Below are 13,184 nucleotides of genomic sequence, written 5' to 3'. Positions count from 1 at the left end.
AACTAAGCTGGTGAGGGTCTCGCTAAGTTACTGAAGCTGGCTTCGAACCTGCGATCCCCCCAGTCTCAGCCTCCCAAGTGCTGGGATTACAGGTGTGTGTGCCACCACGCCCGGCTCATTATTACTGTTAACAACATGTCCCAGACCAACACTTTCCTTCCCAAATAGGAAGGCTTACCTGTCCATCTTGCACTTCATTGTCACTGTGCAGAGAGGAAGATGTTTCATTCATGACTCAAAAGCATTTGTTCAAGTGGGCTCTGTCCTTGGGCTCAAAAAGGCATTTAGTTTGGTCCGCTGTCAAGCTACGAGGCCGGCCTGAGATCCAGCCTCTCTGTCTTTTGCCTTCCTTCTCGGCAGCTGTTCAGACTAGGAAAACAGTCCCTTTGTGCCATCGCCATGGTGTAGCCGCTTTCCGTGAGTATTCAGAGAAATCTCTGAGGCCTTTCAAGCCTCGGCTCGCTTAAAAAAAAGGGGCGGGGGAAGAAAAAGGAAACTGGCTTCATTATTCAGAAAAAGATGACTTTTAAAAAACTTTTAGAAGCCAGGCATGGTGGCGCACGCTTGTAATCCAGCATTTGGGAGGCTGAGATAGGAGGATCACGGTTCGAGGACAGCCTCAGCTACTTAGTGAGGCCCTTTGCAACTCAGTGAGACCCTGTTTCCAAATACAGCTACTACTTAGTGAAGACCTTTGCAACACAGTGGGACCCTGTTTCAAAATAAAGGGGTGGGGGTACAGCTGGGAGGTAGAATGACCCTGGGTTCCATTCCCAGGACTGCAAAAAAAAAAAAAAAAATTTAGCAGCTATGAATTAATTTTTTTGTGTGTGTGTGGTACTGGGATTGAGCCCAGAGGCATTATACCTTCCAGCTATACCTCCAGCCCTATTTTTTTTTGGGGGGGGGTCAGGGGATGGAACCCAGGGGCATTCTACCTCTAAGAAAAACCAGCCCTATTTTTTTTTTCTTTATTTATAAACAGGGTCTCATTAAGATGCAGAGGGCTTCACTAAGTAGTTGGCTGTGAAGCTGAGAGCCTCCTGTCTTGGCCTCCTGAGTACTGGGATTTCAAGCTTGTGCCACCATGCCCGGCCAACTTTACTCCGTTCTCACCAACATTGTAGATATGGTAGCTGGTAGCCGTCTAGCCAGTTTTACCAACACTGTATCTTCTTTGTTTTGTCTTGTCTTTAAGGTGCTGGGACAACCCAGGGCCTCACTTATGCTAGACAAGCACCTTCCCACTGAGTTTTACCCCAAGCCCCAACTATCCCAGTTACATTGCCTGCTGCAGGCAAAGAGTTGGACCAAGACCAGAGCTTATTACAGTGGAACTTGGACATCGTGGAGGCCTATCACATAACACGACCAGATCATAAGCGGGCCCACGGTCCAGACGCAACTCACAACCATACTTCCCAGCTCAGAGGTTAGGAAAGGTGGGTGGTCTCTCTGTGAGGTCGGTTCTCTGCTGCAGGCCTATGACCTAGATTCCCTGAGAACTGGCTGCCAGTATCAAACTAGGGTCGATGTCAGGATGCATCAGTTATCCAAAGGAAGAGGAGGAGTACCTCCTGGCTCCTGGGGCCACATCTGGCCCGCTGTGATGGGGGAGGGCAGTGCCCCCTGAGCTGCGGCACCCAGGAACTAGCCTTCTCTCACGGGGGCCCTGCCATATGCTTCCTTATGACAAAAGCCCACCTTGGCAAGGCGACAGGCAGGTATAGAAAAGGCAGTCTCTGGAAGGTTCTTGTGATAGTGTATAAAATAAACCAAGTGGCATCGAAACTGGCCAGTTCTACAGACCCCGCTGGAACACTGCTGGGGGCTTCAAGGGGGACAGTTACTATCCGTGTCAGAGAAAGCAAAGGGCAGAAACCGTCAAGCAGTATTTGGAGTTAGGAAGCCACTCCTCCCAAGAGTGGCCGCCCGCCCACGGTCCTGCGCGTGTCCCCCGAAATCGCATCCCTCTCGGGCCAAGTTCTTGCCGCGCACCTGCTTTCCGTGAGCGGCTGCATGGGGGGGGGGGTTGATTTTTCAACTGTTTGCTGGAACTTAAACTCTCCGAGGAGGTATTTCTTTTAGAAGCGGGTCCATCCTGAAATGCGAACGCGCACGGGCCAACGACCACCCGGTCGCCGATCTCGGCGGGGCTCGCCCTCGGCCCCGGCTCCCCTCCCCGCGGCAGCGGGCGGCGCGGGCCTCCACCCGGCTCTGGGCTCCGGACCCCGGCGTCGGGCGGGAGCGGGCCGCGGAGGAAGGCGCCGAGCCTCGGGGAGGACCGGGGCCGCCACTCACGCCCTGCCTCCAGTCGGGGTTCTCTCCCTTCCGGCCCCCGGTGGCCCCACCATGGCCGCTCCCCCACACCCGCGGGGTTCAGGCCGCCCGGCTCACCCGCCGCGTCTCCAGCGACCCTGGCGGTCTCCGCCGCATCCGGCCCCCGCGCGCGAGAACTACATTTCCCAGCAGGCCTCGGGAGCGCCGAGGGCGGAGCCAGGACGGGAGCCGCGAGGGCCAATCTGCAACGAGCGCTGGCTTCGCGCCGGAAGGGCCCGGCTTCTCATTGGCCAGCGTTGCCTACGCCCCCCCTGGCCGGGGCAAACAAACCTCCCGGCCGCCGAGCCGCAGCCATATAAGCTCGGTGCGGGCGGGCCGGACTGTCAGGCAGGCTTCGCCTCCGCTCGTCGCCATGTGGTTTGCGCTGGTGCTGCTGCTGGCCGTGGTGCTCCTGATCGTGTTCCACAGAGCGCGCCAGGAGCTGTTCTCCGGGGGCTCCCCGAACCCCTTCTCCCAGGATGTCAAGCGTCCGCCCGCGCCCCTGGTGACCGACAAGGCGGCCCGGAACGCGGTTCTCAAGCAAGGTGGGTGGGATCTCGGGGTCCCCGCTGCGCTGGCATCTTCTCGAGTTTGCCTTCCCAACCCGCAGGGCCCGCTGCTGCCCGGCCTGGGCCTCAGTTTCCCCACCTCCTTGCGCGGGGAGGCCCTGCTTTACCGTCCGCCACGACGAGCACCCTGGTTCCCCCAGTTCTGGGAAGTCTCGGGGGCCTGCGCCTGCACGGCCTTGTGCTGGGCGTGCCGCTGCGGGTCCCAGCCGGAGGCCTTTCCCCCACTTGGCTCTAAGACCTACAAGTTTCCGCCTGCCCTTCCGTGTGCGCGCAGGGGCCAGGCGGAGCTGCTCTCTGCCCAGGAAACTGCCAGTGACTGAGGTTGGCATGGCCGCCCATTTAACAGGACGGGATCTCCACTCTAAGTTTAGGGAGAGTTCCGCAGGTGCATCCCGTCCTGAACCCGCCCCTCCAGTCGGCGACGCCTCCACTCTGGACTCTAGAACGCATTGCTGTGTTGCTCCCAAAGTTTGAAGAAAGCGTTCTGCTGGGGGTCGGGGGTCGAAGGGAGGGGAAAGGATACCGTTTCATCTCCAGGGTGCCCTGCTCGTCGGCGGTGTCTGTGCACCGTGTCTTGCTACACAGAGACCACACTCTTCTCAGTGGAACAGCCATAGTTCCGGACTTCAGAGATTAGAGTTTTAGTCTGGACGCTGTCTCTAATTTTCTGGCCTGTAACCGAGATGACTAAACTGTTTTTCAAAGCACTACCTGTGATCTGTCAGTATCAGTTTAGTTTAGTAGAATGAAACTAGCTTTCCCCCCCTCCTCTTTCTTGAGGATTGAACGCAGTGCATTTTTCCTCTGAGCTACACTCCAAGCCCTGTTTTATTTTATTTTAGCCAGGCATGGTGGCACACACGTTTGGGAGGCTGAGACAGGAGGATCATACAGGTTCCTAGCCAGCCTCGGCGACTAGTGAGGCTCTCAGCAACTTAGCGAGACCCTGTTTCCAAATAAAGTATAAAATAGGTCTGGGAGTATGGCCCGAAGGTAGAAAAGCCCCTGTGTTTCACCCCCAGTACCACACACACAAGAATAATGTTATTTTTGTCGTACTGGAGATGGAACCCAGGGGCCTTCTATCTCCAGGCTGTACCCCCAGACCTATTTTTTATTTTATTTGGAAACAGGGTTTCACTAAGTTGCTGAGAGCCTCACTAAGTAGCTGAGGTTTGCTTTGAACCTGTGATCTTCCTGTCTCAGCCTCCCAAGTACTGGGATTACAAGCATGTGCCACCATGCCCAGCTTTTTTATTCTTTTAAATTTTTTTCTTTTTTCTTTTTTTTTTTGCGGGTCTGGGGATGGAACCCAGAGGCATTTGACCTCTGAGCTACATCCCCTGGCCTATTTTTTATTCTTTATTTTGAAACAGGGTCTCACTAAGTAGCTGAGGCTGTCCGCGAACTGCGATCCTCAAGTCTCAGCCTCCCAAATGCTGGGATTACAAGCGTGAGCCACCGCACCCGGCAGCTTTTTTATTTTTGAAACAGGGTCTTTCTCGGTTGATGAGGCAGTCCTTGAACCTGAGATCCTCCTGTCTCGGCCTCCCAAGTCCTGGGATTACAGGCCTGTGCCTCCACAGAGGCTTGACGTCACCATCTTTACTCTGTCTCCCTGCTGGAAGGCCCACCTCTCCCTCCTCCCTCCCGCTGCAGCTTTCTCAGCCAGCCGAGTGCCAGAGAATCTAGACGTGGTGGTCATCGGCAGTGGCATCGGGGGCCTGGCCGCAGCTGCGATTCTGGCGAAGGCTGGCAAGCGAGTCTTGGTGCTGGAACAACACACCAAGGCCGGGGGCTGTTGTCATACCTTTGGAGAAAATGGCCTTGAATTCGACACAGGTAAGGCTGGTGTGGAAAAGGGGTGGGAGCCCGGCTTTATTTTTCAGGAATTTGTAGCAAGCTGGGCAATCCCAGAGATTGGAAGGCTGAGCCAAGAGGATCGCTGGCTCGAGGCCATCCTTGGCAACTTAGCGAGACCCTGTTTCAAAATAAAAAAAAATAAAGGCTGGGGACATAGCCTGGAGGTAGACTGTTTCTAGTTCAATCCCCAGTATCACCGCCACCAACAAAAACCACAGGAAGCTTGCAGCCGTCACCTCGGCGTGCGACTGGGCATGTCTGGAGGCACTGTCTCCTCTCTGGGTATGACTTTCCTGCTCTGACAGCCGTACCCACCGGGCACGGAGCAGGTGGGGTCTGCTGTGATGTCTCCCAACAGGAGCCTCCTCGGGCATGGGCTGGGCCAGGCTGGGCATCCTCTAACACCTTCCTTCCTCCCCAGCTGTCCTGGGCTCAAGCCCCTTAGCACTGTGCCTCTCGTCTTCTCACCTCCCGACAGGCATCCATTATATCGGGCGCATGCGGGAAGGCCTCCTGGAACGGTTCATCTTGGATCAGATCACTGAGGGGCAGCTGGACTGGGCCCCCATGGCCTCGCCCTTTGACGTGGTGGTACTTGACGGCCCCAAGGGCCGGAAGGAGTTCCCCATGTACAGCGGGACGAAGGAATACATTCAAGGCCTCAAGGACAAGTTCCCCCAGGAGAAAGCGGTCATCGATGAGTACATGAAGCTCGTCAAGGCAAGACGGTGCTCAGGATAACCTGTTTTATTTTGTCGTCCTGGGGGTGGAACTCTAGGGGCTTTTCTAATTCCGGGCTACACTCCCAGACCTAATTTATACTTTGTTTGGAAATAGGGTCTAAGTTGCTGAGAGCCTCTCTAAGTAGCTGAGGCTGGCTTCGAACCCGCGCGATCCTCCCGTTTCACCCTTCCAAGTACTGGGATTGCAAGCGTGCGCCACCACGCCTGGCTTCAGGATAACCTGCTTATTCCCAGGCGGGCGGGCTGCCTTCATTAGCAGAGTGACCAGGCCTGGGAGAGATTGCAGTGGGGAAAGAGAGGGAGGAAGGGGAGGGCAGGTCCCTGCCCTGAGTTCAGCCTCTGCCCCACTGGGCACTCTATTCCCACTCTGGCCTCTGGGAGGCGCACTGCTCTCTACCCTGGCTGAGCTGGCTTCCCAGCCATCAGCTCCCTGCCCCTTTTTATTTAATCTGAGATCAGACTAGGATTTTTTAAAAGGAGTTTGAGTAGGGCAGTAAAAAGCAAAGGAGGAGCCAGAAGCCGGGCGTGTGGCACATGCCAGCATTCAGGAGGCTGAGACAGGAGGATCCCGGTTCACGGCCAGCCTCAGCTCCCTAGTGTGAGGCCCTCTGCAATTCAGTGAGACCCTGTTCAAAATAAAGAATAAAAAATAGGACTGGGGGTGCAGCACGGAAGTAGAATGCCCCTGGGCTCTATCCCCAGTACCAAAAGAAAAAAAAAGAGAGATAAATTTGAATTCCGCCAAGTTCATAAGGGGCCGGGCCGCGGGGGTGAGTCCGTCCCGCCACGAGGCCTGTTCCGAAGGCTCGCTTCTCCTCCAGGTGGTGTCCAGCGGGACCTTTCACGCCATCATGCTGAAGTTCCTCCCGCTGCCCCTGGCTCAGCTCCTCGGCAAGAGCGGCCTGCTGACCTTCTTCTCCCCGTTCTTCCGCGCGTCCACCCAGAGCCTGGCTCAGGTCCTGCGGCAGCTGGGGGCCTCCCCCGAGCTCCAGGCCGTTCTCAGCTACATCTACCCCACGTACGGTGCGTGCAGCAGCCCTGGGGGAGGGTGTCCCGCCAGCCCAGACCTGGAGCTCGCAGATGAGAAGTCTGTTCCCCTGCTGAATTCTTCACCCCCTCCCACTGGCTTTTCTTTTTCTTTTTTTTTTTTTTTTTTTTTTTGCGGGTCTGGGGATGGAACCCAGGGACATTTGACCTCCGAGCTACACCCCCTGCCCTATTTTTTATTCTTTATTTTGAAACCGGGTCTCACTGAGTTGCAGAGGGCCTCACTAAGTAGCTGAGGCTGTCCGCGAACCACGATCCTCCAGTCTCAGCCTCCCGAATGCTGGGATGACAAGCGTGCGCCACCACGCCCGGCTCCGACTGGCTTTTCTGCTCAGCTATTCACCATTCCTCCCTGGTCTTGGTGGCATGCTCATTTGTAGGTAATATATTCCCACTGGCCCCATGGTCTGTAAAGTACCCCATGGCGGAGCACCACATGTGGTGGTGCACACCTGTAATCCCAGTACCAGGGAGGCTGAGACAGGAGGATCGCAGGTTTGAGGATGGTCTCAGCAAATCGTGAGACTCATCAACATAGTGAGACCTTGTGTCCAAATAAGAAATAAAATCGGCCTAGGGGTATAGCTTGAATGTAGAATGCCTTTGGGTTCAATCTCCAGTACCACAAAAAAAGTAAAATTAAATAAAAAGAGGTAGGTGGTTTGGCTCAGAGGTAGAATGCCCGTAGCTTCGATCCTCAGTTCCACCAAGAATAAAAGAAGTCCCCGTGTGGGGTGGAGATGGCTCCTCTGGTGGCCCGGACCCCGGAGAACACTAGGGTCCTGGGATGGCGGGGGTTCAGATGTTGCCGACTGCTTCCTGAGCGCTGCTGGGCGCCGTGGCTGCCTGCTCATTACTCCCCCACCCTCCGCAGGCGTGACCCCCAGCCACACCACGTTTGCCATGCACGCTTTGCTGGTTAACCACTACCTACACGGGGCCTATTACCCCCGAGGAGGGTCCAGTGAAATCGCCTTCCACACCATCCCTGTGATCCAGCGGGCTGGGGGCGCCGTCCTCACCAGGGCCACGGTGCAGAGCGTGCTGCTGGACTCGGCCGGGAAAGCCTGCGGTAAGAGCCCTGCGCGGGCGGGCAGGCGGGAGCTGGGCCGCCCTGAGGGTGGGCGGAGGGTGCAGAAGAACCGACCTCGCTTCACGAGGCCAGAAAGGCCAGAGTCTGCGTAGAGCAGGGCGGGGATGGCTCTGGAAATAAAAGAGAAGCAGGAAGGATGAAGGGTGGCATAGTCCCCCAAAGCAGTATTTAATTACTCAATAGAATAAAAATATGGGCCGAGCCTGGTGGCGCACGCTTGTCATCCCAGCATTCAGGAGGCTGAGACCGGAGGATCGTGGTTCGCGGACAGCCTCAGCTACTTAGTGAGGCCCTCTGCAACTCAGTGAGACCCTGTTTCAAAATAAAGAATAAAAAGTAGGGCTGGGGGTGTAGCTCGGAGGTCGCATGCCCCTGGGTTCCATCCCCAGTACTGCAAAAAAATAAAAAATAAAAATAAATAAATAAAAAGACTAAAAACTAGGGCTGAGGTAGAATGTCCTTGGGTTCCATCCTCAATCTCACACTCACACACAATGTCAGCTGGGCAGTGGCGTATGCCTATAACCCCAGTACTTTGGAGGCTGAGACAAGAGGATTGCAGGTTTGAGGACAGCCTCAGCAATTTTGCCTCAACAACCTGAGCTATACCCTAGCCCCCGATTTTTAAAAATTTATTTATTTATTTATTTATTTATTTATTTATTTATTTATAGTAGTGCTGGGGGTTAAACCCAGTGGCATTCTACCTCTGAGCTACACTCCCAGCTCAATTTTTTATTCTTTTTTTTTTTTGGTATAATGGCGGATGGAACCCAGGGTCTTTCTACCTCTGGGCTACACTCCCAGACCTATTTTATACTTTATTTGGAAACAGGGTCTCACTAAGTTGCTGGACTTGCTTTTCTTTAGTCAAGCCCCGCCCTCCCCCAAAGCGCTCTGGTTGAGGCCAATGGAGCCGAGCCTTGTTGCTGCTGTCAGAGATCTGTGTCCCGCTGCAGGGACACCTCAACATCTCTAAGAAAAACCCCAAAGTTTTGTAGCAGGCTCTGTGACCCGGCCCCTTTGGTGCCCGGCCTCATCTGCGGTGACCTCGCTCAATTGCCAGGTGGAGCCAGGTCTGTCGCTGGCACCCTGCTGGCTTCCAGCTGCCCATCACTCCCTCGTGCCCGAGCAAACACTTGTCGAGTTGCCGGGGTGCAGTTGTAAGAATCACAGCCATAAAGAACGTGTGATCCCAGCTACTCAGGAGGCTGAGCAGCAGGATGGCAGGTCTGAGCCCAGCCTCCAAGATAAACAAACTGAAGCTGGGCGCGGTGCACGCTTGTAATCCCATACATGGAGGAGGGTCGCAGGTTCGAAGCCAGCCTCAGCTACTTAGTGAAGCTCTCTGCAACTTGTGAGACCTTGTTTCAAAATCGGGCTGGGGGTGTGTCTCTGAGGTAGAATGATCCTGACTTCCATCCCCAGTGCTGCAAGAGATAAATAAATAAATAAATAATGGCAACTCAACACTTGAGAAGGCAGTTGTGGATTTCTAGACAATTTTTTTTTTTGTGTGTGTGTGTGGTACTGGGGATGGAACCCAGGGACATTCTACCTGCACGCTATACTCCCAGCCCTATTTTTTTATAGAGATAGCATGCTCCTGGGTTCCTTCCCAGAACCAATAATAATAATAATAATAATAATAATAATAATAATAATAAAATCAAAGAGCTAGGTGTGGTGGCACATGCCTGTAATCCCAGTACTCGAGAGGCTGAGACAGGAGGACCGCAAGTTTGAGGGCAGCCTCACCAGATAGTGAAACTCTAAGCAACCTGGTGAGAACCAGTTTCCAAATAAAAATAAAGTAGGGCTGGGGGTGTAGCTCAGAGGTAGAATGACCCTGGGTTCCATCCCCAGTACTACCAAAACAACCAAAAAAGAAAAGAAGCAGGTCCACACGGGTAGGTAGAGAGTTAAGCACAGAATAAGCAAACACAGGAGGGTTGCGGTGTAGACTGTGGGTGCTGTAGGAGGCTTCCTGACTGCAGCATGCCCGGGGCCTGCCCTGCCCGGCCCAGCCCTCGGCAGGCTGAGCTCCCAGGTCTGAGGAAATGGTTGTTATGCTACAAGAGACCTGCGTAGACTGTGGGCCCTTCTCGAGCTCACAGAACCTCAGCCAAGCTCTCGTGTCCGCAGGGGTGAGTGTGAAGAAGGGCCGAGAGCTGGTGAACATCCACTGCCCCATCGTGATCTCCAGCGCAGGGCTGTTCAACACCTACCAGAACTTGCTGCCGGAGAGCACCCGCTGCCTGACAGGTAAAGACCCGCTGCTCCTCTTCCGGGCTCCGGGGTTTCCTCTCTGGAGCTGCCCTGCTCGGCCCGGGTCACGCGTCCTCCCTCCTTGGTCCCTGCTCTGATTATCATTAAACAGAAAATACAGGAACACTGCTGGTCTGAGTTGGGCGCGGTGGTGCATGCCTGTAATCCCAGTACTAGGGAGGCTGAGACAGGAGGATCACAGGTTCACTGCCAGACTAAGCACCTTAGTGAGGCCCACTGTAACTTAGTGAGATCCTGTTTCAAAATAAAAAAAATGAAGCCAGGCGTTGTGGTGCACCTTTGTAATCCCAGTACTTGGGAGGCTGAGATAGGAGGATCACAGGTTCAAGGCCAGGCTTAGCAATTTAGCGAGGCCCTCAGCAACCTAGTGGGACCCTTCAAAATAAAAAAAAAAATTAAGCCGGGCGTGGTGGCGCATGCTTGTAATCCCACCATTCAGGAGGCTGAAACAGGAGGATCGCGGTTCGCGGACAGCCTCAGCTACTTAGTGAGGCCCTTCGCAATTCTGTGAGACCCTGTTTCAAAATAAAGAATAAAAAATTGGGCTGGGGGGGTGTAGCTTGGAGGTGGAATGCCCCTGGGTTCCATCCCTAGTACTGAAAGAAAAAAAAAAATTCAAAGGGCTGCTGTGACCCGGGCACATGCCCGTAATCCCACTACTTAAGAGGCTGAGGATTGCAACCAGCCTTAGCAATTTAGTGAGCCTCTCAGTAACTTAGTGAAACCCTATTTTCAAAGAAAAAATAAATAAATAAATAGGACTAGGGTGTATAGCTCCTAAGTAGATTGCCCCTGGGTTCAGTCCCCAGCACCACAGGGAAAAAAAAAAGGTCATGGTGTAACTCAGAGGCAGAAAACCCCTGTGTTCAACCCCTAGTACCCAGCAAATAAATAAATGAACTTCTGAGTAATAGTAGAAGCAGCCGTGCGTCGGCCTGGACAGCATCCTGGCTGGCCGCCGAGGGTCTGGCCCCGGGCGGGCGGGCCCGCGTCCCGCGGTGGTCGGGAGCCGTGCCCCCGGCTGGCGCAGCACCCGCAGGCCTCCCCGCTCTGCTTGGCAGGCGTGAAGCGGCAGCTGGCCATGCTGCGGCCCAGCCTGCCCGTGCTGTCTGTGTTCATCTGCCTGCGAGGGACCAAGAAGGAGCTGGGTCTGGAGTCCACCAACTACTACGTTTACTTTGACACCGACATGGACGCGGCGTGAGGAGGGCTTGCGTGTGGGCGGTGGGCGGCCGGCATGGGCCTGGTCCTGGTCCCCCCTGGCTGTGCCCGGACCTCCACCCCGAGGCCGTCCTGGGGGTCAGCTGTCCTGGGTGGTGCTGGTGGCTTTGAGGAAGGCCGGCGGCCCGCAGCCACACTGTCACCTGCAGGATGGAGCGCTACATCTCCATGCCCAGGGAGAAGGCGGTGGACCACATCCCCCTCTACTTCATTGCCTCTCCATCCAGCAAGGACCCGACGTGGGAGGACCGGTTCCCAGGTGGGGCTGGCTGGCGCGAGGGAGGCCTGGGCGGGGGGCCGAGGCCAGGCCACACTAACGCGGCCCTGCATCCTAGACCGGTCCACGCTGATAGTGCTGCTGCCCACCGCCTACGAGTGGTTTGAGGAGTGGCAAGAGGAGCCCAAGGGCAAGCGGGGCGAGGACTACGAGAGGCTCAAGAGCGCCTTCCTGGAAGCCTCCATGGCCATGGTCATGAAACTCTTCCCCCAGCTGGAGGGGAAGGTAGGCGCGGGCACAGGGCCGGGGCCACAGGCCTGGCGCCTTCCTCAGGACAGGGAGGAAGAGCCCAGAGCCAGGGCGGGGGAATCCCAACACCTGGGAGGCTGAGACAGGAGGATCAGTTTCGAGACCAGCCTCAGCAATGTAGGGAGATCTTGTTTCAAACAAAAATTAAAAGGGCTGGGGCTTAAACTCAGAGGTCTAATGCCCCTGGGTTCAATCCCCAGTACTGCCAAACACAAAACCGGGAGGAATTGTCTACACAGCTGTTTCACCTCTGTCCCTCCACTTAGTCTTCAAGCCGTTGTCTATGGATTCTGCCCCAAAACAACCACTCTGGCAGGAATCGTCCATGACCTTCATTTTATTTTTTTTTTCAGTACTGGGGATGGAACCCCGGGGCACTCGACCTCCGAGCTACGCCCCCTGCCCTAATTTTTATTCTTTATTTTGAAATGGGGTCTCACTGAATTACAGAGGGCCTCACTAAGTAAGTAGCTGAGGCTGTCCATGAACCCAGATTCTCCTGTCTCAGCCTCCCGAATGCTGGGATGCCAAGTGTGCGCCACCACGCCCATCTCATGGCCTTCATTTAAAATGTAGGCAGAAGCCGGGCTGGTGGCGCACACTTGTCATCCCCGCGCTTGGGAGGCAGAGACAGGAGGATCGTACAGGTTAGAAGCCAGCCTTGCGGGCTTAAGAGACCTTATTTCCAAATAAAATATAAAAAAAATAGGTCTGGGAGTGTAGCCTGGAGGTAGAAGGGTTCCATCCTCAGTATCACCAAAAACAAACAAACAAAAGAAATAAAAAAAGTAAATAATGAAAATAGGGCTGGGGGTGTAGCTTGGAGGTAGAATGCCTCTGGGTACCATTCCCAGTACCACAAGAAAAAAAAGGGTGCTGGGGTGTTAACAAACAGGAGGTAAGATGCCCCTTAATTCAGTCCCAGTACCAAAACAAAACAGCAAAGAAAAAAAGGAAGAGCTGAGACCCAGGTTCCCACTTCTGCGTTTTGCCTTAGGTGGAGAGTGTGACCGGAGGGTCCCCGCTGACCACCGAGTTCTATCTGTTTGCTCCCCGAGGGGCACCTTACGGGGTTGATCATGACCTGAACCGCCTGCATCCTCGTTCCATGGCCTCCCTGAGGGCCCAGAGCCCCATCCCCAACCTCTACCTGTCAGGTACGCCGCTGCCCCACCCTGCCAGGGCCTGAGGCCTGGGGCCTCCCTGGCGCCCAGCGTCCTCCGGGTGAGCTCTGGACCTGGAGCTGGGCGCCTCTCAGGCCGTGGTCCCTGGCCTGACGTAAAGCCATCTCTGGATGGCCCTAGCACGGGGCCCGCACGCCAGCCCTCCCTCTCCTGGCCGCAGATGCTCACGGGCCTCTGCTCCTGTCTCTAGGCCAGGACATCTTCACCTGTGGGCTGATGGGGGCCTTGCAAGGGGCCTTGCTGTGCAGCAGCACCATCCTGAAGCGGAACTTGTACTCCGACCTCAAGGACCTCGGCACCAGGGTCCGGGCACAGAAGAAAAAGAAGTAG

At 55.2% G+C, this 13,184-nt stretch overlaps 2 protein-coding genes across 2 annotated transcripts in view; one reads left to right on the top strand and one right to left on the bottom strand.

Annotated features, from left to right (window-relative positions):
• ELMOD3 (ELMO domain containing 3) overlaps positions 1–2,694 on the bottom strand; it is a gene marked incomplete at both ends in the record, with an annotated part of 21,276 nt that extends 18,582 nt beyond the window's left edge. Inside the window, 3 exons of the mRNA XM_080711426.1 lie at positions 1,284–1,355; positions 2,129–2,456; positions 2,585–2,694. Coding sequence (XP_080567552.1) covers positions 1,284–1,355; positions 2,129–2,456; positions 2,585–2,694 — 510 coding nt within the window. The remainder of the gene's footprint in view (positions 1–1,283; positions 1,356–2,128; positions 2,457–2,584) is intronic.
• RETSAT (retinol saturase) lies at positions 2,693–13,184 on the top strand (the record flags this gene model as incomplete). Its single annotated transcript, XM_080712054.1, has 11 exons — positions 2,693–2,864; positions 4,548–4,730; positions 5,230–5,471; positions 6,316–6,517; positions 7,416–7,613; positions 9,780–9,899; positions 10,985–11,123; positions 11,294–11,403; positions 11,480–11,646; positions 12,668–12,827; positions 13,045–13,184. 11 exons carry the CDS (start codon positions 2,693–2,695, stop codon positions 13,182–13,184), a joined length of 1,833 nt encoding a protein of 610 aa, XP_080568180.1.

The sequence above is a fragment of the Muscardinus avellanarius genome (assembly GCF_963383645.1).
Source record: "Muscardinus avellanarius genome assembly, chromosome: 15".
Classification (NCBI taxonomy): domain Eukaryota; kingdom Metazoa; phylum Chordata; class Mammalia; order Rodentia; family Gliridae; genus Muscardinus; species Muscardinus avellanarius.
Note: the sequence above shows the minus strand (reverse complement) of the source record. Positions and strands in the feature narration are given on the sequence as shown.